General features: G+C 39.8%; 1 protein-coding gene across 1 annotated transcript; it reads left to right on the top strand.

The window, feature by feature from the left end:
• The first annotated feature begins 11,052 nt into the window (after positions 1-11,052).
• Positions 11,053-19,238, top strand: LOC120270667 (lipoxygenase 6, chloroplastic-like). Its single transcript, XM_039277733.1, has 6 exons — positions 11,053-11,538; positions 17,764-18,093; positions 18,249-18,334; positions 18,422-18,529; positions 18,610-18,911; positions 19,084-19,238. The coding sequence occupies exons 1-6, from the start codon at positions 11,433-11,435 to the stop codon at positions 19,220-19,222; spliced, it is 1,071 nt and encodes a 356-aa protein (XP_039133667.1). The 5' UTR covers positions 11,053-11,432; the 3' UTR covers positions 19,223-19,238.
• The last annotated feature ends 7,042 nt before the right edge of the window (positions 19,239-26,280 follow it).

Here is a 26,280-nt window from a genome sequence, read left to right as displayed (position 1 = left end):
CCCGGTCCTATCGCCGCACAAGACCGATGCCAATGGACTTGGTTCATATCCAGGTTAGGTGATGCTACGAGGAAGGAGATTATCATGGGATAATTACCTTCGTGTCGAGACGAGTCCAAAGAGGCCCTTGTGACACCAATTGCGAGTCTTCCCTTCTTCGCCACATGCATCTTGTCTTCGACATATGGGAGGCCAATTTTATCAAAGCCAATGCTCGGACTTGGGGAGGCATTGGGGAGAGTGTTGGTCTATATGCTTTCGCATTGCGTGAGGCATCCACCCGCTAAAAATTCGATGATACCATGAATGAACTCAGGCCCACATCACGGGAGCCCATCACTCGTTGATTAATAAATCGGATATGGCATATTGGTGAATTATCTGATGGAGGTGAATGCTCAGTTGGGGTGAGATATATTCAAATGCTCGACGGAGTCGTTCCAGCTACGATATGGTCGACTTCAAAGATACTCTGATCACATTCATTAGTGTACTACATGTAGTGCGTACCTCTCATAAAATTGTCTGCAGATATGTTTTACCTATACTCGAGTTTCTAAATTATTTTAACCTAATCGCTTTGTTTAACATTATCTTTGCAGAGGGTTCAGTTCATCGCATGTTATATAGCCGGTGTCAGCAAAGACGAACAAATGGGAACCTACTTATGCAGACATACATTCAGAGGTAGAGATAATTATCGGGGATAGCCGAAATCGCCGTGATGGTCGTTGTGTCGATGATCGTTACGAGTGATCGGCCAGTCACGGCAACTCCTGGAGATCTTGCCATCGAGAACTTGTTACGTATCTCGAGATCGCGAGTTTATGGTATCCCTTGCCGCAAACAACTGCTTGCTGTAATAATCTGGACGTACACCCAGCGTTCAATCGATTTATTAGCGGCTACTTCACATCGTCGACAATTACAAAGCGGGCGTATATGGGAGCTATATTCCCCATACCCGAGCGATGACAAGCCTTGGGACTGAAATTGTGAGCCGTTTGCGTACCGCTGTACGAGAAGGCGTTTAGGGCGTCTAGCGAAAGGGATCGAAAGTCATGCAGCGTTTGATGTCTGCAGAGTTACATTACAGTGCCCGCCCGTGGATCAGGTCACAATCAGTAGATCTTGCAATGAAAGCGATACCGCCGACTAGGCATTGTAGATAAAGTGACTTCTAAAGAGAAACAATCAGATTGAGTGCGACTTTTCATATTTAAGACGAGATAAACTCTTATTTTTCACGGTGAGCGCATTTTATTTAGCGGAGACGATGTTATTGTAAATAGAAGCAGTAATTTTTAAATATTTCTTGTCGATATTTAAAGCGATAGATGGTAAATTTAAAACAATGAAAGCGAAAGGTAAACAACTGACAACATAAATTAAAAATGAAGTGGCCAGATGGAATTTAACACGATTTACTAATTGAAAACAAAACAAAATTTACATTGAGGATACTCTAAGTCATGTTCTTGACAAACAAAAACAATGAATTGCATTTGTCCTGGTTTACATTCGAAACAAAATTTTACATTGACATACTACTAATTCTCGTTTATGGAAAACAAAAAATTTAACCAGCTTAGTGACTGATCCCCCTTTCTCATGGACGCAGGGCCTCCCTCCTTAAGTATGCGGGTAACTGTACTTTAATCTCGGGGTGAAAGCCATGCATGCCTAGTAGCGTGGCTTCTCAGTCGGTAATTGCTTTCGATAAACCGCATAACATAGGCAGCCGCAGATCAGCGCTTTCTTGTTTTTGGCGTGGGGTTTCCATGTCATGCACTAGTGGGTACTTTGAGGTAAACGCCGACTGCATGAACTCCATGTCGACACAAATGTCGAATAGATTCATTGTCGAGATATGCAAGTTGAGATTAGAATACGATTAAATACCGTACACTATTAATCGGACATAATTTATTAAAGAACTTACCATGATCCAACAGCGTCTTTACTCGTACCCGCGCATGAAGAATAATGCTTGTATTCTTGTTTATCTCATTGTATCGAGGGCAGGGACATGGAAGTGGCCATTCGTGATTATCGGGAGGATGTACAATTTGAAGTTCATGCAAGTTACTTACAGTACGACATCTTGATCCTAGCCGTAGTAGTTTCATATCATCGTCGTCAGCTGCTTTGACATAAAGCGGTAGCAGTGAGTAGTGTGATGGCGCGCTTCGTATGAGGATATGGCATTTTACTCGACTTTTGTATTATGCATCTGAAAGCGTCTATCACATCATCTGTGACCATCTCCTTTCCTTCAAGCAGAGTGTATAATTTATCCTGTGTGGTGCTGACAACGTCGTTTCTTCCACCGCGACAATGCTGAGGTTAAAGCGATATGGATATAATTAGACCATATTGTAAATATTTAAATAATATTATCAATTTTTCAAATGATATTATAAATAATTAAAGCGTTAAATAGATAAATTAAATGATAATATATAAACATTTAAACACTATCATAAAAAAACTTTAAACTTACACAGTCCATGCGGCGATTGAGGAAGATCCTCATCAACTCCTGCTTTCGTATTTGTTAAGGCCAGCGATTAGCTGACCCATTTTCTTCTTGAACAAAGACTTTCCAGAGCCGTCTCATCCAATTGTTGATTGAGCCTTGATCATCTCTCTCGTTTTCTCGGTCGGGGTCTTCAGTGGGATCTTGTCGTTGAGCCTTGGCGAGTGTTCGGCACCAATGACATCTTCCTTCGATGCGGGGCGGCGGCAACATCAACCGCAGAGACACATCCTTACATGGTTGTTGTGGGATTGTATCAAAGCCCGATCCGAGGAGACGGCAGTGACGGCATCAACCCATGAGCACATCCTTACATGGTTGTTGTTGTTGTGGGATTGTGTCGCGGCGATCGCGGGGATAGCGGCTGAGCATCAACCATGATACACATCTTTACATGGTTGTTGTTATTGTGGGATTTTGTACAGCCGATCGCGATCTTGCCGGTCGCGACGCGGCCATGGCAACAAATTCAGCGATCTTCTCAGCCGTAGCCCGCAGCAGCATCATCAACGGGATACACACCCTTTAGCTTGTTCTTGTTCTTGAGGATTGTGTCCATATTTGATGCTGACACTCTGCGTGACCAGTTCCAGCGGTCGAGGGATTTCGTTAACAGAGAACAAGCGATCTTCTTAGCACGTAGCAGCAGCCGCATCATCTGATGTCCTCCAGCGTCGTGGCCATGTCATCAGATGGTAGCGGACTTCGATGCTTGACATGTATGCCGATGGTGTTGCTATTGTTACTTTCATCGTCGGTAGCGGTGGAGACGAGCGATGATTATTCTCCTCTTTTTCGCAAGTCTTTTTGAGATGTAGCCGTCTTGGAATGGCCACCCGATGATGTCATCGTTGTAGATTCCGGCGCCTCGTTCGGCGGGTGCCATTTCTTTGGAGGGGCCGAGCAGCGATCGATTGTGAAACGTCCTTCCAGTGCCTCAACACAAGCGACAAGCCGAGAATACTCGGTCATCAATATCTAGCACGCCTGCATAAGAGTTGTAGTGACATCTTCATCTAATGTAGATCGATTAGAAATTTCGCCCTCGGTGGAGGGAGCTGCCAGTGAGTGAGAGACGCACACTCGAAATTTGTCGTTGTCGTGGTAGGGGTTGTTCTGCAATCTGGCGGGGTAGGGAGGCCTTCTCGGCGTCGAGGGAATGCGTGCGCGTGGTGGGGCTGGAAGTAGAAGAGCAGGCGTTGGTAGCGATAGAGGTTGTCCCCTCATCTTGCCTTTGAGCAGAGTGGTTCGGAACAATAGCATCCATCAAGTCGGTTGACCTCGATAAATATTTTCTTCTTGACGTTCGTCGGAACCAGCTCGGAAATTAACATATGTAAACCAAACAATTTCGGTGAAATCATTCATTTTAAACTATAAAAACTATATTTAAGCAGGTTTTTATATATTTAAACATTATAGAATATATTTAAGCGGTGAACAAAAATATTTAAACCTTTTATGAATAAATTTTTAAAGCTGTAAATAATAAAATTAACGCTAAATAATATGTTTTAAACATTAAGAACTACATTAAACATTGTCCATGATTTATTACCTCTTTTCCTTGACGATGACAAGTTGGTTTCTCATGAGTAAAACGCTTGCTTAGAGTGAAAGTACTTTCACCGTAGACGGCATCCTCGGATCTTGCTGAAAGGGACTTTCTTTCCCGTTCCGGTCATTTCGTAAAAAACCAAGCGTTAAGCGCGTAGAAACAACCCTTAATATACCTTGTGTTGGTCTTCTTCGTAGCAGTCTATCTTGCACTCGGTGTTTGCTTGTAGGGAATGTCCTCCATAGCCACTTGTCGTAAATCGTCTGCGCCCATCGCGTATCGCCCCATAGGCGGGTAGATCATCGACATAATCAATAATCGGTTTGGAACCGAGCATGATGTATTGGGGAAGAGGGCTGTACCCATGAGTGCACCATCGTGAGTTTAACAAAAATTATCTTCGTCTCCCCTCTGTCGAACAAGTTGCACAAGAGTGCTCTTGATGGAGTCTCTGTATCTCTCGTAGGTTTTTGATAAATATCTCCCTTGAGACCACTGAGCGGGTTTTTCTTCTTACGAGACTATGCTGCGTCCCGCCATCGCAATGCTGGGACCAGAGCGAGGGCCACATCTTGAGCACAGAAACTCAAGCAAAGCTTTCCCACGATCCACAGAATTTTTGAGTGCAGCCATCGTACCTTTGCAATAGAGAATCAAGAAGGGCCCTCTGTTGGTATATAGCTTCCGGCTCGATTGAATCTGTATAAGCGAGTGTCCTTCGGATGATCTCCCGATGTCGAGGGTCATGTTATCTTTCAATTCGACTAAGGTCTCACATCGAGTGTCAAATAGCATCGCCCATTAACTAGGTTGACGCCCTAGTCACAAAGCTGCGACGATAACAACACATTCGATATGCGGTATTCACAAATGTTTAAGCGGAAATATAAGGTTTTCAGCGAGTAACCTTGGTTCTTAAGCGAGTTATTAATTGTTAAGCAGAGACCTAGTTTATTAAACACGAGACAACAAAAATTTAAGCTGTAACATCTCATTTTTAAGCAGAAAACCCTCATTTGTAAAGCTGCGACCATATCAGAATGAAAGGGGAAATGTACATTATAAATATTACATAAATCATAACAATCGAAAAACTATTTTCGATAGTGTATCTCACGACGACAATGCAAAAACAAAACACAAAACCCTAGCCAGAAATTGCCTGCGAGACTAACAAAACCCCAACTGAAATCCCCCTGCAGGACTTCGATATCTTCCAACAAAAAGCGAAGCACAAAACAAAACCCAGAAAAAAATCTTTTTCTGCAGCGGAATAGTAACGTAAAACCATACTCAATACCTTAGATTGCAAATTGATGAAATGCCAACTACTTACTGGGACTTCTCCTTGAGATAATGGTGGAAAGGAAAAAGTCGCAATTACAGAGTGGGCAGTAGAGACAACTGGAGCGACTTGGAAATGAAAAAGAGCTGAAGAGCGAGTTGAGAAAAACGTAAAATGCTAGCTCCGAGTAAATTACGTCTCTTACGTTACCCTCGGAAAAACCCCACTTCCTCTCATACGCAGAATACGGTTGCGACCCGACTCCCCATGCAAGGGCATTTTTACGTCCATAAAATTTGAAAATCACTCCGTTGACATCCGTTACATGTTTTGGGGGTTTGAAAAACATAGAGTTTAAAAGGAATGAGTTTTTGGGGATTGCAAAACTAACGGGGTGTTTTTGGCAATATTGCAAACTTAGAGGGTTTTTTTGGCAATTTCAACTTAATAAAAATAATTAAATGATATATTTAAAATAATAAAAATATAAGATAAATAATCAATTATTATGTTATAATTAATGGAAAAAATTAAATAATACATTTTTATGAGATAGTAACCCGACATCGGGGTTACTAACCCCGATGCCGGGGTTAGATTTTCTTTTATTTTTTTAATTTTTTATGTGTGTAAAATGTTTTTTTTAAATAAATAATTTATATTTAATAAATAGTTTATTAAATTAAATTAAAACGAAGTGTTGTTATTAATATAATAATTAAATAATATATTGCAAAAATTATATTATAAAATAAATAATTAAAATAATTAAAATATATGAATAATAATAAATTATTATATTATTGTAAAAAAAATTAAAAAATTATTTAAAGAAGTGGGTCTAATCATTTTTAAATTAAAAAAAAAAAATAGATGGAACCACTCATTGAATGTTTGGTGCCACCAAACTCTCAATAGTTATGGAGGGTTTAATGTTTATAAGCTTATTATACGAGCTCCCAAAAGATGCTCTTATCATAACATAAATTGAATGGAATAAAACCATATAATATATATCATGCAGAAAATTCAATCAAAAATAAACTATATAGTAACACATTTATGTTTTTTTTTTTATAAAATACAAACCAACCCCAGGTCAAGAACATGCAAATAAATCAGGTAAAAATTTATGAAGGTTACCGTATTATGATCTTTTTTCAATTTGGTACTTGGATTTTAATTTGTATCTTTTTGGTTACTAAGAACTAATATCTTTTCACCGGGAGGTTACTGATAGGTTTCCAGTCAATTTAATCCCATGAGGGGAATAGCCCCGTGGACAAAAGGGGTGCTGGAGGGGGGCAATTACGTGGCAAAATACCCTAGTGATGTGGCCAAAGTCTGACGTGGCTTATACAGTTGGATTAAATGTCGGCCAACTCAATTGTCCATGTGTCTTTCCGGTTGCCACATAGGATTAAATTGACCGAAAACCTATCAGTAACAACAAGGTGAAAAAGAATTAGTTTTTGATAACAAAAAAAAGATACAAATCAAAATCCAGATACCAAATTGGGAAAAGTTCATAATATGGTGACATTCCCAAATTTTTACCCCAAATAAATCAATAGTTCATTGACATAAAATAACATATTTTTGTTTTCATGTACATACATACATATGCAACTATTTTAATCTAAAAAAAAAAAAAATTAAATGATTCTCTTTTATTATTTTGTAATTTTAAAATATTACTCTTCAGCCCCTTTTGCTAATCCATTTTAATCGATTCACACCAATTAAAAAAAATCTATTAAAATTAGTTGATATATTAAATTTATAAAAAAATATATCAACTTTTCAAAATTACCCCCATTTAAAACTCATCAAGATTTTATTAATTACTCTTTATAATTTAATGATATTTTTTATTCTCTCTCGACATAGTGGTTTAGTTTTCAAAAAAATATTAAAAATTATAGTAATATATTAAAAATAAAAGTTAAATTGAAAAAAAAAACTATCTAATGCTTGATAGGTTTTTTAAATGGATGTATAAAAAAACACTAGCTACAAAAGTTATCACTAAAAATAATAATTTTAGTCACAGTTAGTAATAGTAGCAAATTTTAGAAGTCGTCACATCTTGTCACAAATACTTCCGATGCTAATACAAGAATGACCATTTCAAATAAATGGTCACAATTACTCCATATATTTGTGACCAATTTCATGACACTAACAAATTTAATATTTGTAACAAAATGATATGGCTACAATAACCTTATTTATTTATGTCAATTTTGTTGTCACAAAAAAAATTTAATTGTGACCAATAAAGTGCTCACAATAATTTATTTAGTTCTGTCGATTTTGTTAACACAAGAAAAATGATAAATTGTGACGAAGAAGCCGTCACAATAATCTATTTTATTGTGACAAAATTGTTAACTCTGAAAAAATTTAATAGTGACAAAACGTTTTTGAAAATAGTAATATTTTTATTCGTGACCAATACTTCATCACTAATGTTACTTTGAGATATAGTTATGTGTTTATATTGTCACAAATAAAATCATTAATTTAAATATAATATCGTCACTAAAATAAAAATTATGTTAAGCTAATTTTTCACTAATATAATTAATTATTTGTGATAAATATAAAGTTATATTTTAGATATTTTTTCAAGACAAATTTTTAGTAGCAAAAATATTGTCACACAATCAAATAAAGTATTCAATATATTATGAAAATAAATAAAGAATATAATCAAAATATACAAAATTCAAATTTTGATTATACAAAATTGGAAATTTTGATATCCAAAATACAATTATAAAATTATCCTTTAAAAAAATTATAAAATTATCCTAAATTTGGAGATGAAGTACTCCTTTGTGCATTTGAATCTTCTCTTTTACTTTTCAGCCTCAACTTTTGCTAGAATTTGACTCCTTTGTTGGGACTTTAATGTTATTCCCTTTCCTTGATGTTTATTCTGCACATTTAAGAAAAAAAAAGAATCTAATGAAATAATTTTAAAAATTAAAATTTTTTTAATTTAATTACAACTTTCATATCAATATTATTTCTTCCCAATTGAGACAAGTTACATGTTGCATTTGGCTTTTGTGATTTTCAATAGATAAAAAATCATCAAAAAAAAAAAAGAAAAAAGAAAAATCACATGATTAAAATCTAAATAACATATTACTATGATGAATCTGAACCTAAGATTCAAAGTATCGAAAAGAAAACACTAACAAACAATCATCATTGGGAAAAAATTAAATAAACTTAACTTTGAAGATTAAAAAAGATAAAAAAAAATAATTATCTCGTATCCATTGCATAAAATAAGCAAAAGAATTTAAGAAAATAAAAATAAGCAAATATTGTGGCTATCAATAATATGTACCTTTACATCAAGAGCTAGTTGAGTCACTTTAATTCTCCGAATCAAATGAATCTGAACTCTCGCCATTGATCCCTATAGACACATAATCACTCGAGACATCACTTTTTTATGTTAAATTCATTGAGGATATATATCTTTTTAAATTTTAATTTTTTTAAATTATATTATTTAGATTTTATTTTGTGAGATTTGGTAAATTTCTATTTAATTTCAATTTTTAAAATCTTTCTCTAATATTATAAAACCCAGGTATGATCTAAATTAAAAACTTGTTTTCTATCTCTTTAAATATCAATTTTGAGGATTGGGTAAAAAATAACAACTTACAAAACAATGAATTTGGATAATATTTTTTTACATCTATTTTTATTTTATATATAGACACACATATCGAATTTGATCCTAAAATATGTTAAACATACTTTAGATTTTTTTGTAACAATATTTAGTAGGTATTAATAGTTGAATTTTTTGTGACAAAAATGTGATCACAAAAAAATAAAATGACCATAGGCGATGAACACTTTCATCACAACAAATGAAAAAATTATTTACAATACTTTAGGTATATTAATAGTTAATTGTAAGAGATTCTAAATAATCACAAAATATAATAGTTTTAGTGACAAAAAATCATCACAATTAACTTAAACAATAGTGTTAATTAATTTTTCTATCACAAAAAAACTTCATATTTGTGACAAAATGATTGATAGTTACATCATGATGACGTAATTTTTGTAGTACAAACATAATTTACTTGGTATATTAAAACTAGATTGGAGAAAGCCAGGCCTGTTTTTACACTGTTTTTTAATATTTTCTTTGTTACTTTTGATATTTTTATGTGAAAAATAGTTGTTTATTTGGTAAATGATTGATATATATATATGGAATATTTTTCTTTGCATTGTAGATACGGCGGGGCCTACACCAATGCGATGATGATGATTTAGTATTTGGACATAGTTACTTTTAAATGTTTTAATAGATTAATATTTTGGTTTAATTAACAAAATTTTTTAGTATCTTATAGGTTATTTTGAAGTAAATAATAATTTTGTTTGATAAAATTATCTTAAAATTTAATTTTAAAAATCTTTTGAATTTTATCTATACCAAAATTATCGACACAAAAGGTAAGATGTATAATTGTGATGGATACTAAATTGTCACAATTGAAATTGTAATAGTGACAAAATAATTAGATGTCACAACTAATCCAAACTATTTTGACGGTTAACTTTTTAAGCATAAAAAAACCAATAACATTGTTAAAAAATTTAATTTTAGTGGCAATATTTAGTGGGCACTAAATGGTTGAATTTTTTGTGACAAAATTGTTGTAACAAAAAATATATGTTAAGTGATGGAGAATATTTTCATCACAACAAATAAAAAATTATAGTGGTAACAATATTTATTGTCACAATTACACATCATTCTCATGTATGCTTTTAGTAATGAACGTTAGACACAAAAAAAAAATTTGCTACAAAAACATAAGTTATCACAATTAAGTTAAAGAATAGTGTCTATTATCTCTTTTGACACAAAAAACTAATATTTGTGGTAAAATAACCGAGTGACACAAAAAAATTGTCACTAAAAATCTTAACTCTTGTAGGACTAATAGAATGGGAGGGAGTATTTTTTAGAAATGATAATTGTTCAAGACATTAAAAAAAATCAATTTTTACACAAGCAACCATGCAATCTATTTTCTCTGAAAAATTTATTAAAAGATAATTTTTTTATTCTACAAAGTAAAAATATTATTTTATTTAATATTTTAATAAGTTACTTATATAATATATAGACAAAACATCCTCTATGGACGTCTATAAATAAGAAACTACTGTTTATCAATATTGGCAATTGGATAGAGATTTAACGCCTGATAATGGATGTCTATATATTTCTTATCTATGAACGTACATAGATGAATGGTCTTCTAATAAATATATATATATACATTTATATAAATTTTTTTATAGCAACATGGACGACTTATAACTAGAATTCGAACCCGGATCTCTAAGTTCAAAGGAGATGAGATAATAAACTACCTTATATGTAAAAGAAAAAATTATATCATACATTTCGTATATATTATATATAGACATTAATAATTTTTCTTTCATGAAAAAAGAAAAAGGAAAACAAAAAAGGTTGTCTATTTTTTTGCTTCAAAAAGGTGGCCATCAAAGATGCAAGCTTTGCGTCTCACTCTCAATCGACGAAGACTCCATTGACCATTGCTTCTCTCTCTCTCTCTCCCAAGCTCTCAAGCTTGAGGGCCACCACCATTGCCAAGACACCTCTTCCTCCATTGCTCTCAATCTCCACATCTTCCGCTTCTCTTTGATCTTCTCCACTCCCACTACCTCACTGTTGATCTCAAGATCCACCATGTTTTCAGCTAAACCTCCAATCTCTACCCCTCCACCACTGCCTCTGCCTTCGTTTCCGCCACTTTCAAGCTCTCCAATTGCATCACAACCAGAACACAGCTCCCCTTGTTGGCCCGCCGCCGTCGCACCACTGCTAGCCGCACTGTCCGGGCTGTGATTAGCCGGGACGAGAAGGGCGTCGGGACTGCCATTGTTGTGGGTGATAGTGATTCTCTTGCTTTGTCGCCGAAGGATGAATTGGATGTCAGGGTGGTTCTGACATACGAAAAAAGATGAAGGAAAAGCTGGTGGAGAAGATCGAGGATCAATGGGAGTCTTTTGTTAATGGCATCGGCTGCGGGATCGTTGTTCAGCTCGTCAGTGAGGAGATCGACCCTGGTTTGTTTCTGATCCATTACTTGTTTCTTGGAATTTTGTTGCGTCTTTGAAAAAAATCCTTGATTTTGATGGATGATTATTTGCTTTGAAGACATATATACTGTTCCGTTCCGTATGTGTTGTTTGTGAGCCAGTAGGGAAACTTTGTGATTCTGTTTTTTTTTCACATCTTTGAATTTCTTTATTCTAAAATTTAGAAAAGTATGTCTTTGTTAAAGTGCAAAGATAGATCCTTCTCTTTTTACCGTTTTACTTTTTATTGTGTGATATATGGATTCATTTATCTTTTTTAGAAATTAGACATTTCTATCAAGTATTTTCTTCCTTATGGTGGTGTTCAAGCATCTTATGTTCTTCGTTTTTATATGGAAATTGTGGTATCTTATGAGCATTGTTTATTAATATTAATTTCAATGTCCTGTTTCATCCCTGAGCTTTTCTTCAATGATATGGAGCTGTAACAAAAAGCTGGAACTCTTGAATGAGAAGTCAAAGTATTCCTGGGTGGTTAAAAATATTTTGAAAGAATTGTTGTTGCAAGTTGTTTGAAATTCAGTTTATGTTTGGAGTAATGGTTTAAGCATGGATTAGTCTTGTCTATATGGTTATAACACTTTCCATACTTCGCTTGTATTTGTTAATATATAGTTAATTATCAGATTTATACTTGCATGCTTCTCTTTTCCTTCACCTTGGCTAATCAATTTTTTACATTGTGTTTGTTAGAGTTATGCTATAGTTTATATTTGGTTAATGGGCCATATTGGGTCCATACCACAAAACCCTAGTATTTCTCTATATATATCCTTGTACTCCTTTATTAATGATATATACAAATTATTTCTCCTATCTTCAAATGGCACTAGAGCTCTAAGTTAAACCCTAGTCACCCGCAGCATGACCCGCGCACCGCCACCGCCACCGCCACCGCTCACTCCAAACTCTAGTCTTCCATCCCACCGCCGCACTTTTTACCACCAGCTAGCCGTTCATCTCTTGCAGTTCTCGTTGGTCATGGGCACCCGTGATGTTCTCGACCACCCTTACTAGTGATGCCCTTGTCTTGTTGTTTGAAGCATTTGTCTTTAGTCAGTCGTCATGTCTTACGCTTTCATGATTTTTTTAGTTAAGAATCTCGCATTGTCATCCTACGTAAAAGTTGGATGGAAGGAACTATGTTTTTAGGCGCGAGTTTTGGCAGTTCCCTTATGGGCTCATAAAGAAATCGTCATCCTACTCACGCCGATCCATGCGGACTCGAAGGATGCCAAGTATCGTCGATTGGCTCACGAGGATCTCTGCAGATGTGCTCATGGTTGACCGGTAGTATGGAGCTAGATATTGCCCGAAGTGTGGTGATATTGACTACTGTAAAGGCAATTTGGGAGATGTGCATATTGACATATGGAAATGAAAATAATATCTCTCGTGTTTTTGAGTTGTATGAGCAGCTGTTCATGACCCAGTCAAAGCGATCGTACCGCCCCTCGGTTCTTCACTCACATCCAGTAGCTCATTGGATGGTGGATATTTACTGACCATTAGTTCTTAGTCTGGCCACCGTCATCGTTCGGAATGAAGTTGCGATTATCGCATATCTTTCCGGGGCTCCTCTTGAGATGCAAAAACCGGGTGAAGGGCTCTGATTATGAGTTCGAGAGAATGCACGATCTTGCTTTAGCTGTTTATCTTTGGCGATGCCGCTATCTTCTACATCCACGTCTCCATGCCCGTTATGTCATCCGATCGATCCGCTTTGCTAGCTTTCGTGGGCGTGGTGGTAAAAGGCTCTCTCGTGGTGGTCGAGGAGGCGGCGGTGGTGATTCTCGGAATAGGTTTGTGTGTACCTTACATCGGCGGCCCGGATCACATGAGGATCGTTGTTGGGATAAGCATGGTCGCCGGCGGTGGCCGATGCTAATCACAGGGTGGTCGATCATGCCACCCACTTCTAGTGTTAAACAATTTGTCAGCTATCTCTCGGTGACTTTCGCGGTTCCAGTGACTATAGGGCCTGTGCGTCATCACCACGATCTCTTCTTCGTTTTTCTCAAGTAATGCCTTTCTTGCTTCCAGGGACAGTTCCTGGATTATTGACTCTGGGACCTTTTGTTTAGGATTTAACTCCTAGTTTGGACAAGTTGCGCCCGCGTGCGCTTAAATGTATTTTTGTTGGTTATTCCCGCACCGACGTGGATGCCGGTTGTTTCATCCGAGCTAGTCGAAGTATTTTTGTCTCTATGGATGTCGCGTTTATCATCGGCGTAGCGTGTCACCGCAGAGCTCCGCCTCCAGGTCCTCTCCCTGGACCATGCAGATCTGTCTCTTGATCTTCCCATTGCCTTTCGTAAAGGTAGTCGTTCTTGTACTAAACATCCCATCTCCCTTTTTGTTTCTTATGATAATCTTCGCGTCCTTCCGCACATTTGCTCTTTTCCTTGTCTGTGAGTCGATTCCGAGGGAACTACCGAGGGATGCGCGTTTGCTTCCCGATAGCAAAGCGGCGATGGATCGAGAAATGGAAGCCTTGAGATCTCGTGGTACATGGGCGCTTGCCTGCGCCCTGCTGATGCCAGCGTCGTCGCTATGCAGTGGGTCTTCTCTGCGAGCACAAAGCGGATGAGTGCAGGTTGATCGCTCAAAGCCCGGTTAGTGGCCCGTGGTTTTTACTCGGACTTATGGTGTTGATTATCGCGAGACTTTTTCGCTTTGTTGCTCGATCTGAATTCCATTCGCATTCTCATCGGTAGCTATGAATCGATCATGGACACTCTGTCAACTTAATGGCGATGGCTGAGACTTCTTCACATCAAGTTGATAGAGTGCCCATGATCGATTCATACAAGCAACTGGTGAAAAAGTCTCGACATAATCAACACCGTAGAGTTTGAGTAAAGACCACAGGACCCTGCCCGGGCTTTGTAGCGATCAGCTGCACCATCCACTTTATGTTTGATAAAGAGACCCATGCCGACGATAACGATCTTGGCGTCGGCGAGCGCGCAACTGTCCGATGCGAGATCAGTAGAAAGCTTCCATTTCCTTATCGTGCAGTTTGCCGTTAATTGAAACTAAGCGTCGTCGCTCGAGTTCACGGGGAATGACTTAGCGAACGAGGAAAGAAGCAAAATGTGCGACGGGCTGATATCATAAGACTAAAAAGGGGATGGGATGTTTAGTAGAAAGAGCGAGTATCTTTCGAGGCGATGAGAAGATCGAGGCGGATCTGCATGGTCGTGGAAGGGGCGGGAGGGCGGTTTGGTATGCGGTGGCGTCGACGCGTGACATCCATGAGCATAAAACTACTTCCGACTAGTCCGGATGAAAACAGCTGCGTATCGCTGCGGGATCCAGCAAAAGACTACTTTTTAAGCGTTGTTGACTCTATCAAACTAGAAGTTAAATCTGAGCAAAACCAACGCGACCCGAAAACACGAGGATAAGGGTGAAACAACTCGATATTAGGTAGAAGGCGGCGTAAAGGAACCTCTCCCTAAGGGTCTGAGCAGGCATCGATTAATAAGATAGCTGCGATCGAGATAGCATTAGACCACGAAATCACGTAGGAGCATTCGCTCTACGAGAGAGTGCATGTAACATCGAAAGATGTGACGATGCTTTCTTTTGACTACTCCGTTTTGTTGAGAGGTGTGTGGGACGGGTGGTTTGATGAATAATCATCGAAGGGCCTGCATAAAGAATTCTGACGAAGAGACAAATTCTAAAAGCGTTATCGGTGCGAAGACATTTGAGAACAATGGAAAATTTATTTTTTATTTCCAAAATGAATTTTTGAAGGACATCAGCAATAGACCGACGGTCTTTTTAATAAATATACCCAAGACACTCGGGAAAAAAATCATCAACAAACACAACATAATAGTGATGACCAGAAATAGCCGCGCCTTAGAAGGTCCCCAAACATCACGATGAACTAAATCAAATAACGACCGACTAGAAACTAGAGTAGAAAGCGTTTAAAAGGTACACGATGATGTTTACCCAAATGACACGACTCACATTGAAGCAGATCGAGCCGAATCCAAGGCAGAGTTTCTGAAGGCGACTAAGAGAAGGGTGACCCGATCTACGAGTGCCATATGAGTGATGACTCGGGTCGGGAAATAGATCTTTGCTAAACCACGAGTAATATCATCATGCACCAACGTATACACGTCGTCACCTCGATTACGGCCTAAACCAATCCTCTTCCTTGGGCTGCGAGATCACGAAAAAAATACGAGTGAAAAGGGAAAAAATGTTACACTACTGATTCAAATGTTTGGTGATCGCAGAAGCGGATAGCAAGTTGACGAGGGATTCAGTGCGTAAAGAACATCATTTAGTTTTAAGGTGAGAGGAAGCTCGCACAACTCCCTCTCCGGACACTACACGATCGTCCCATCGCGATTGCCATAGAACAAAAAAATAGAGCAGAAAGATTTTTGGAAAGGTTTTGTACAGCATCATGTGAGAAAGAGTCCCAGTCGATAATTAAGGCAGTCACACGGAAGCAAGAAGGCATTACTTGAGGAAAGCGGAAGAAGAGGCGTGGTGTGAGGGCCAGTCGTCTTGTATGCTATCTTTGGGAATTGTGCAAAGTCGACACGAGATAGTAACAAAGCTGTCGAGCACTAGAGTGAGTGGCGGATCCAGCCTCGGTACTAGCATTGGCAGCTGCCGGGCGACGTACTTATCCCAGCGATCCTCGGTGTGGCCGGCCGTCGGCGAGAAGAGTACACAACCTATTCGAGAATCACCATGGCCGGCTCCTCGACCACCACGAGAGGAGCCTTTACCTCACACCCTAGCGAAGCTAGCAGAGCGGTCGATCGGAGGACACTGACAGGCCCGATAGAGATGTGGATTTAGAAGACAGGCGAAGCACGCGAGCATAATAAGCAACAAGATCAGGCATTCGCCCATAACTCAGAATAGAGCCCTTCACCTGGTTTTCGCATCTCGAGGGGCCGGAAGATGTCACGATGGCTAGACTTCATTCCGGTAAAGACGAAGGGTGGCCAGATCAAGAACTAATGGCTGGTAAATATCTATCTCATCCAACAGACTACGGATGTGAGTGAAGAACTGAGGGCGGTACGATTGACTTGACGGGTTGTAAACAGTTGCTCATACAACTCAAAAACACGGGAGATATTATTTTCATTTCCATATGTCAATCTGCACATCTCCCAAATTGCCTTTGCAGTAGTCAACATTACCACAATTCGGACAATATCTGGCTCCATACTACTGGTCAACCATGAGCGCACTACAACATCCTCAGCAAGCCAATCAGCATACTTGGCATCCTTCGAGTCCGTCGGATCTGCCGTGAGGTACGACGGTTTCTTATGAGGCATAAGGAACTGCTCAAAACTCTGTGCCCAAAAAACATAGTTCCTCACATCCAACTTTTGTGAGGTACAATGGAGATTCTTAACTAAAGAATCATGAGACGAAGACATGACGACGACAAGACAAATCCTTCAGCAACAAGACAAGGGCATCACTGGTGAGGGCTGGGGAACATCACTAGGTGCCCATAGACCAACGAAAACGTCAAGAGATGAATAACGGCTGGCGGTAGAGGTGGCGGCGGTGGGTGGAAGGCTAGGATTTGGAATGGCGGTGGCGGCGGCTAAGGTTTAACCCATAGCTCTAGTGGGCCCTATATTGGTTCTATATGGGCTTAGGGGTCTTATATCAAAAAAGTCTCAAGACTTAGTGGCTCAACCTCTATACCTATATATAAACCCATTGCACTTCTATCACACAACCGATGTGGTACTATATTTCCAACACCCTCCCTCAAGTTCAACTCGTCGACCTTGCATAGACTTGTACACTACTTGTGTCTCAGAGGTCCTACATACATGGAGGTCATACACACATGGACTTATACCATATCGATGGTTCCACTATATTGCTCTGGTACCATGTGAAGATAGGAGAAATAGTTTGTATATCTCATTAGTAAAGGAGTACAAGGATATATATAGAGAAATATTAGGGTTTTGTAGTATGGGCCAATATGGCCCATTAACCAAATATAAACTATAACATAATTCTAACAGTAATCAAAAGATGTTTTTTTTAACCATTAAATTTCAGAAGCTTTTGTTTGTACTCGGTGGCCCTCTATCAAGCTTCAATTCAGAAAAGTAATATTTTTGATGTATGAATATAAGTCTTATCAGTGCCATTGTGTTGAACTTCAATCAGATCCAACAGCAGAGGGTAGGGTAGAGAAGCCTCATCCTATATATGTCCCTCGCGATGAGGCATTTGAGGAAGTCAAGCAGACCACATTTTCTTCTGGAGCTTTAAGAGCATTACTTCACAATCTGATACCAGCCCTAAAAGCTGTACTTTCTAAAACTGACAAACAGTTCGAGTGCTTCTCTGACATCGACCAGCTATACAAAGTCGGGGTACTACTCCAACGTGATGAACCTAAAGCAACCACCAAGCTTTTGCTCCCATCAATACTGTCAAGTATCATGAATATCGGTGAAAGATTTCTAAAATATGAGGTTCCATCTATCATATCGAGTAAGTCTTACAGCTACTTTCATATGTGCAAGAGCAAACCTCTTTTTCACTGAGATACTATAGCATCAGTCTCCCATTTGCTGAAGTTGTTAAATTCTCTCCTTGTTTTGTGTACTAAACTCGTCACATATCTATTGGTGATATGTTGTCCACAGGGGACAGTTTTTCTTGGTTGCGGGACAATGAATTTGCCCGCCAGACTTTAGCTGGTGTAAACCCAGTTGATATTGAAAGACTGAGGGTATGGTGTAAATTGACATCATGAATAAATGTTTGATATAATCTTCATTTGCATACAGTAATGCTTATTTCGAGTTTATCAATGCAGGAGTTCCCTATAATTAGCAAGTTGGATCCTGCAGTTTATGGTCCTCCAGAGTCGGCAATAACTAAGGATTGTATAGAGCATGATTTGAACGGAATGAGCCTTGAAGAGGTATGCAAAGATACATGTGAAATAGCATAATATTATTTGGTGCATTGTTCTTATCTACTTGTTTGTAACTCATGGTGCAGGCGATGGAGAATGATAGATTGTTTATTCTTGATTATCATGATCTCCTTCTTCCATTTGTAAAAAAGATCAACTCTTTGAAGGGGAGGAAAGTTTATGCTTCAAGAACAATATTCTTCTGCACCAGATTTGGCAGTCTTAGACCAATCGCTATTGAGCTTAGCTTGCCACCTACTGCTTCCAATCCTCCTAAAAAAAGGGTATATACAAGAGGACATGATGCTACAAGTCATTGGATTTGGAAATTGGCAAAAGCTTATGTCTGTTCAGTTGATGTTGGGGTCCATCAACTAGTGAACCATTGGTAACGGGATTTCGATCAATTCCTTCTTTTGCACAAGTGCAATGGCATGCTATTTATGATCCTATGCCACACATGAACTTTTGAATTCAACATTTGAATGCAAATAAACACTTTTTCTTCGTGTATACTGAGAGAGATGCTTTAGGTAACTAATGTGGTTTTGGATTTCTAGGTTGAGGACTCATGCATGTATGGAGCCCTACATAATTGCTGCTCAAAGCAGCTTAGTTTCATGCACCCAATTTTCAAGCTGCTGCATCCACATATGCGATAGACAACGGAAATCAACGCATTGGCACGACAAAGTTTAATAAATGGTGGCGGCATTATTGAAATGGCCGCATTGCGCGGCGCAAAAGAATGATCCTGTCGTTCGCGTTGATGGACTATCGAACAATTGTAAGCTTTGCCAATTCAAATCAGCGACTAACATCTGCTGGGAGATTGAAGCAATGAAACTAACTCTAACGAATGATCTAAGACAGCAAATCTGGTGCAGAAGAATCTTGAGCAAACTTCCTCCCTTCAAGTTGGTCTAGATGGAGAAGGAGATCATGATAATCAGATAAACAGTCTGTCGTTCTCAGCCTGCGCCGCGGTTGGGCTGGTGGACAGGGGCTGATGCACTGTGTATTTCACGCTGCATGCCTTCAGGCTCGTTCCGTTCAGGTCGTGATCGCGGACCGGAGGTTCGGGATCAACGCAATGAGACTGCGATTGACGCCGAAGATAAACGTGCTGTGCAAATGGTGTATCATTGTTCGCCCGGTCGGTGCCATGCCACTCGGTCTTTCAATATCGGCTGGGTTTACCGCCAGTATCTGGCGAACAAATCGTGTCCCGCAACAAAATGTCTGTGGCATATCACCAGCAGATGTGACGAGGTTGATACGCAAACAAGGAAGAATTGCACAACTTCGGCAAATGAGGAGGACTGTTCATATCTCGGTGAAAGAGGTTCGCTGCACATGTGGTGCTGTGGTTTCACTCAGTGGATGGAACCTCGCTGTTTAAGAATCTGCGGTGTTCGCGATGCCGACGGGCAGTGATGGGGAACCGTGCTGGGAACCATCACGTTGAATGGTGCCCGACTGCGGTCGTTCGAGGCGCTCGGCTGGCTGGTCATTTTAAATACGGCACGGTATGGAACCGCGTCGGCGCCAGGCGGTCGCGACTCAAATCGCGAGGGATTCCAGGACCTGCCCTCTGCTGTTGGTTGAGTTCGGCAGTGGCGCTGATGGGCCTGTTCGCCCATCAAAAACTGCTGAACCAAGTGACCGCCAGCCTGGCTGTGATTAAACATCTTTACATTCTGATGAATATGTTATAGTTTATATTTGGTTAATGGGCCATATTGGTAAAAACTATAACTATTACTGAACATATGACACTCACTTTACTAATGAGATATACAAAATATTTCTCACTGTCTTACATAGTCTGGAGCAATATAATTGGAACAGTGATATGGTATAGAATCACGTGTAATATTACCTCATAATATATAGGACACCACAGAGACATATAGTGTACAAGTCTACTCAGGTCAGAGTTGAACTTGAGGGAGGTGTTGGAAATATAGTACCACATCGGTTGTGTGATAGAAGTGTAATGGGTTTATATAAAATTATAAGAGGCTAGTAGCATAAGCTGAGGCTTTTGATATAACACACAGACTTATAGAACCCGATATAGCCAACTTCAGAGCTATAGGTTAAACCTTAGCCACCGCCATTCCAAATCCTAATCCTCGCCATATACCTACACATGACCGTTATTAAATCTCTTACGACGTTTCGTTGGTACATGACACTCATTGATGTTCACCTCGCGATGATACTTACTTATAACATTCGAAGGATTTGTCTTGTAAAACGTCAACATGCTTACATCTAACGATTAACTTTGAACAATCTCATCCTTTACCTCCACAAAAGTTGGATGTAGAACTATGTTTTGTAGCGATTTTTTGATCCATATACTCACGAACCAAAAAATTAGAACCTCGCGCGAATCCACGGACTCGAAGGATGCCAAGTATCTGATTGGCTTCTTCGAGGATGTGTGATCATAGACCTTTGTGATAGTATGGAGCGGATATTATCCAATGGTAATGTTGAATCTGCAATTTAGGAGATATCCGATTGACATATAGAAATGAAAATAATATCTCCGTGTTTTGGAATGTAAGAATATTTATTTACAACCCCAAATCAAGTGCATCAAATACAGCCCTCGTCCACATCCGTAATCACATTGGATGAGATAGATATTTACAAGCCATTAGTTCACGGCCAGCGCCGTCTTTACGCGAATGAGTTACGATCATCATATCTTCAGGGCTACCCTCAAGATCCAAAACCCGGTGAAGGCTGCAATACGAGTTATAGGCGAATGCACAATCTTGTTTATTATGCTCGCGTCCCGCTGTCTTCTAAATCCCCACTCTATTGCCCGTTGTGTCCTCAGATCTAACAACAGCTTCTCGTGGGTGTAATTGGTAAAGGCTCTCGTGGTGGTCGAGGCGCCATGGTGATTCGGAATAGGTTTGTATGTACCTTACATCGTCGCCAGGCCACAGCAACAAAACAACCCTGATACTAATAATACGGTGGATCAATCGCTCCATACAGTCTTCGACAATTTATTACTATCTCGGCGACTGCATGATTCCAACGATTCTGACATGAGTAACCACACACCGCGATCTCTTCTTGTTTCCTAGTAATGCCCTTTCTTGCTTCGAGGCCAGTTCCCCAATTATTGACTCACGAGACCTATTACCACATAGCCAGTACAAAACCTTTTTCCAATCTTTCTACATACACTTTTTGTCTATAGCAATTCGATAGACGATCGTGCCTTAGTGTACGGAGAGGAGTTATGCAGGCTCCTCTCAGCAAACTAAATGATATTTCTTCGTGCACAGATTCTGTCGACTTACTTTCTCCAGTTTACCGCGATCGCGAACATTTGAATTGTAGTGTAACATTTCCCTTGCAAACATATTTTTCATGATCTACAGGACAGAGAAGAACGTGTCAGGTGACAGCGTATATCGTTAGTGCGTGATAATAATACAATGGTTAGCAACCTTCTGACCCGACTCGAGTCGTCCTTATAGCAACATTGTAGATCCACACTCTTAATCGTCTTGACTTTGCCGCCCAACCGATTCGTTTTCAATGTAGTCGTATAGTTAGGTAAACATCATGATACAACAACCTACTCTATCAAGCCAATTGATTATTTTATTTAGTTCATTTGTGATGTTTAAGGACCACTTCTAAAATCGTCATTTCAGTAATCATTTACTATCATGTGTTTGTTGATGATTTTCCCGATGTCTTGGGTATATTTATTAAAACGTAATCGATTACATTGCATGTCCTTAAAATTCATTTTGAAATAAAAATAAATTTTCCATTGTTACCAAATGTCTTGCACGATAATGCTTTAGAATTGTCTCTTCTGTAAATTCTTTATAATGCATCCTTTGTGAATTATTGAGCCACACATCCACACACTCGACAAAATGGAGTAGAAAGAAAGCATCATCACATCTTGGATGACATACGCTCTCTTAGTAGAGCGTAATGTTCCTATGTATTTGTGGTACAATGCTATCTTGCTAAACTATCTTATTAATCCGTATCCTTACGCACCCAGGGGAGCTTCCTTCGTCGTCTTCTACCTAATACGAGTTGTTTCACTTATCCTAGTGTTTTAGTTTGTATTGGTTTTGCTTGAATTTAACTCCCTAGTTTGAACAAGTTGCGCCGGCGCTTAAATGTATTTTTGTTGGTTATTCCAGCGCGTGGATACCCAGTTGTTTCATCACGACTAATCCAGTATTTTATGTCTATGGATGTCGGCGTTTATCGCCAGCGCCAGCGTGTACCACCCATAGTCCGCCCACTCCGATCCTCTCCACGGACCATGCGGATGAATCTCTTGATCTTCTCGTTGCCTTTCAGCAGTCTTCGTTAACTTCTGACATCCCATCACTTTTTGTTTCCGCGATAATCTTGTAGGCCTTAGCACATTTGCTCTTTTTCCTTATACACTAGAAGTCAATTCCGGGAACCCTAAAGGGATCTGCGTTTGTTTCCCTGATAATGACAGCCCGATGGATGCAAAATGGAAGCCACTATGGTCTAAATGGTACATGGGGCTTGTCTTATCGCCACTAGCGATGCGGCGTAAATGAAGCTAACAGGTGGGTCTTCTTTATCGAAACCATAAAAGTGGATGAAGCCACGATTGATCGCTTCTGGCTGAGTTGGTATTTTGTGGTTTACTTTCGAGCTTATGGTGTGATTATCTTTGGACTTTTTCACGATTTGCTTGTATGGAATCGATCGCAGGCACTGCTCAACTTGATGCTGAAAGTCTCGGCCGTAGCAGAACAAATTCAGCGATGTCCATGATCGATTCGCGGCCCAGCTAAGCGATCGTCTGAATGGAATTCGGTGAAATGACGGTGAAAAAGTCTGGCGTAATCAACACCCATAAGTGGTGAAACCACGGGCCACTAGCAAGGGCTATGGCGTCAACAGCACATCCGTTTTGTATTGAGGAGGCCCTTCAGCCCAGTGGCGGTAGCATCGGCGAGGCGGGCAGCGGCGCCCGTATACTACGAGATCCGGCTTCCATTTCCTGTCCATTCTTAGTTTACCATTGCGAAATAAACGCATCACAATAGTTCACAATTGACTCGTGACGAGAAAAGAAACTTAAATATATGCGGAAGAATGGGTAAAATTATCATAAAAAGCAAAAAGGAGATGGGATATTTGAAATGCGAGCGACTACCTTCTGGCCGATAGGAAGGTCGAGGCAGATGCGTGAGTCGAGAGAGGACGGGCGGAGCTTGCGGTGGTACAGGTGGCGTGGAAGTGATAGCGTGACATCCATAGACACAAAATACTTGACTAGTGGGATGAAGCAACCCGGTACTCCGGCGTTAAGGTCGGGAATAACCAACAAAAAGCCATTTTAAGCGCCTTGTGGTATAACTTATCCAATGAGGTTAAATCCTAAATAAAGGTCCAGTCCGATAATCCGGGCCTTCACTGAGCGAAAGGCGTTCTTGAGAAAACAGAAGAAGAAACTGTGGTGTGAGGGCGTTGTGCCTATGGCCATTTGGGCAAGTGCAAGTCGGCTGAGGAAATGGTGACAGGTGTTTAACACTTTAGAAGTGGGTAGCGGATCAGCCCTCGTTACACCATATTGGCGGCTCAAGGCGGCCATACTTATCCCAACAACGATCCTCGGGCCAGTGATCGGCGTCGGCCGATGTACAAGCACACACGAAACCCTATTCCAGGAATCAGCTGATCGCACCTCCTCGACCCCACGAGAGGACCATGCACCACGAAGAAGCGACCCGATCGCGGCGATCAGAGGCCTGGCAGGCGATGGAGACGCTGGATATGAAGGCAGCGGCTCACGCCACGGCATAAGCAGCTGACAAGATCAGTGCGTTCTCTCCTACACCTCAGTCAGAGCCCTTCACCTGCTCTTGCAAACTACTGAGGGCCCCGGAAGATGTACGTAAACCGCAACTTCGATCACGGCGAAGGTAACACGGCACGCCGATCAAGAACTATGCTTTGGTACGTATCCGACCATCCAACCAGACTCTGCATGCGAGCGAAGAGCGAGCGAGTACGCATCGCCTCTGACGGGTCGTAAAGCGATCAGCCGTCATGCAAACCCAAAAACACGAGGAGATTATTTTCATTTCCATGTGATCACGCACATCACCAAATTCCGCTTTCGGTGACAAGAGTCAATATCACACACTTCGCGATGTCCCCAGCGTACGTACCGGTCAAATCCATGAGCACACAGCACGAGCATCGCTCAGTTATTATCGACATACTGCAGCCCTTCGAGTCCGCGGATCGTCGACGTGCAGTCACGCGGCGACATTTCTCTACAGGCGCCCATAAATCGTAAGCCAAACTCTGCGCCCACAGCGCTCCTTCCATCCAACTTTTCTGCGGTACAATGGAGATTCTTAACTATCATAAGCGAAGACATGACGACGACAAGACAAACTGCCAGCAAGTACAGAGCATCACTAGTAAGGGCTGAAACATCAACACCAAAAGCCTCATGCACTAACGAGAACTGCAAGAGATGAACGCGCCGCGGTGGGTAAAAGTGGCGGCGGTGAAGGGAAGACTCAGAGTTTGGATGCGGCGGCAAAGGTGGCGATGTGTGATGACATGTCATGAGCGGCTAGGGTTTAACTTAGAGCTCTCAGTGCTATTTGAAGATAGGGAGAAATAATTTGTATATACTCACACATGCGAAAGGTACAAGGATATATATGGAGAACATTAGGGTGTTTGTCGCATGACCCAATACTACGCATTAACCAAATATAAACTATAGCATAACTCTAACAAACACAATGTAACAGACTGATTAGCCAAGGTGAAGGAAAAGAGAAGCATGCAAGTATAAATCTGATAATTAACTATATATTAACAAATACAAGCGAAGTATGGAAAGTGTTATAACCATATAGACAAGACTAATCCATGCTTAAACCATTACTCCAAACATAAACTGAATTTCAAACAACTTGCAACAACAATTCTTTCAAAATATTTTTAACCACCCAGGAATACTATGACTTCTCATTCAAGAGTTCCAGCTTTTTGTTACAGCTCTATATCATTGAAGAAAAGCTCAGGGATGAAACAGGACATTGAAATTAATATTAATAAACAATGCTCATAAGATACCACAATTTTCATATAAAAACGAAGAACATAAGATGCTTGAACACCGCCATAAGGAAGAAAATACTTGATAGAAATGTCTAATATCTAAAAAAGATAAATGAATCCATATATCACACAATAAAAAGTAAAGAAGTAAAAAAGAAAATGATCTATCTTTCAAGTTAAACAAAGACATACTTTTCTAAGTTTTAGAATAAAGAAGTTCAGAGATGTGAGACAAAAAAAGAATCACAAAGTTTCCCTAATGAGTAATGGCTCACAAACAACACATACGGAACGGAACAGTATATATGTCTTCAAAGCAAATAATCATCAATCAAAAATCAAGGATCAAAGAAGCAACGAAATTCCAAGAAACGAGTAACGGATCAGAAACAAACCAGGGTCGATCTCCTCACTGACGAGCTGAACAACGATCCCACAGCCGATGCCATTAACAAAAGACTCCCATTGATCCTCGATCTTCTCCACCAGCTTCTCCTTCATCTTTTTTCGTATGGTCAGAACCACCCTGACATCCAATTCATCCTTCGGCGACAAAGCAAGAGAATCACTATCACCCACAACAGTGGCAGTCCCGACGCCCTTCTCGTCCTGGCTAATCACAG

Source organism: Dioscorea cayenensis, chromosome 10 (genome assembly GCF_009730915.1).
Source record: "Dioscorea cayenensis subsp. rotundata cultivar TDr96_F1 chromosome 10, TDr96_F1_v2_PseudoChromosome.rev07_lg8_w22 25.fasta, whole genome shotgun sequence".
In the NCBI taxonomy this organism is placed as follows: Eukaryota; Viridiplantae; Streptophyta; class Magnoliopsida; order Dioscoreales; family Dioscoreaceae; genus Dioscorea; species Dioscorea cayenensis.
The sequence above is the reverse complement of the archived record's forward strand: the minus strand, read 5'-3'. Positions and strand labels throughout refer to the sequence as shown.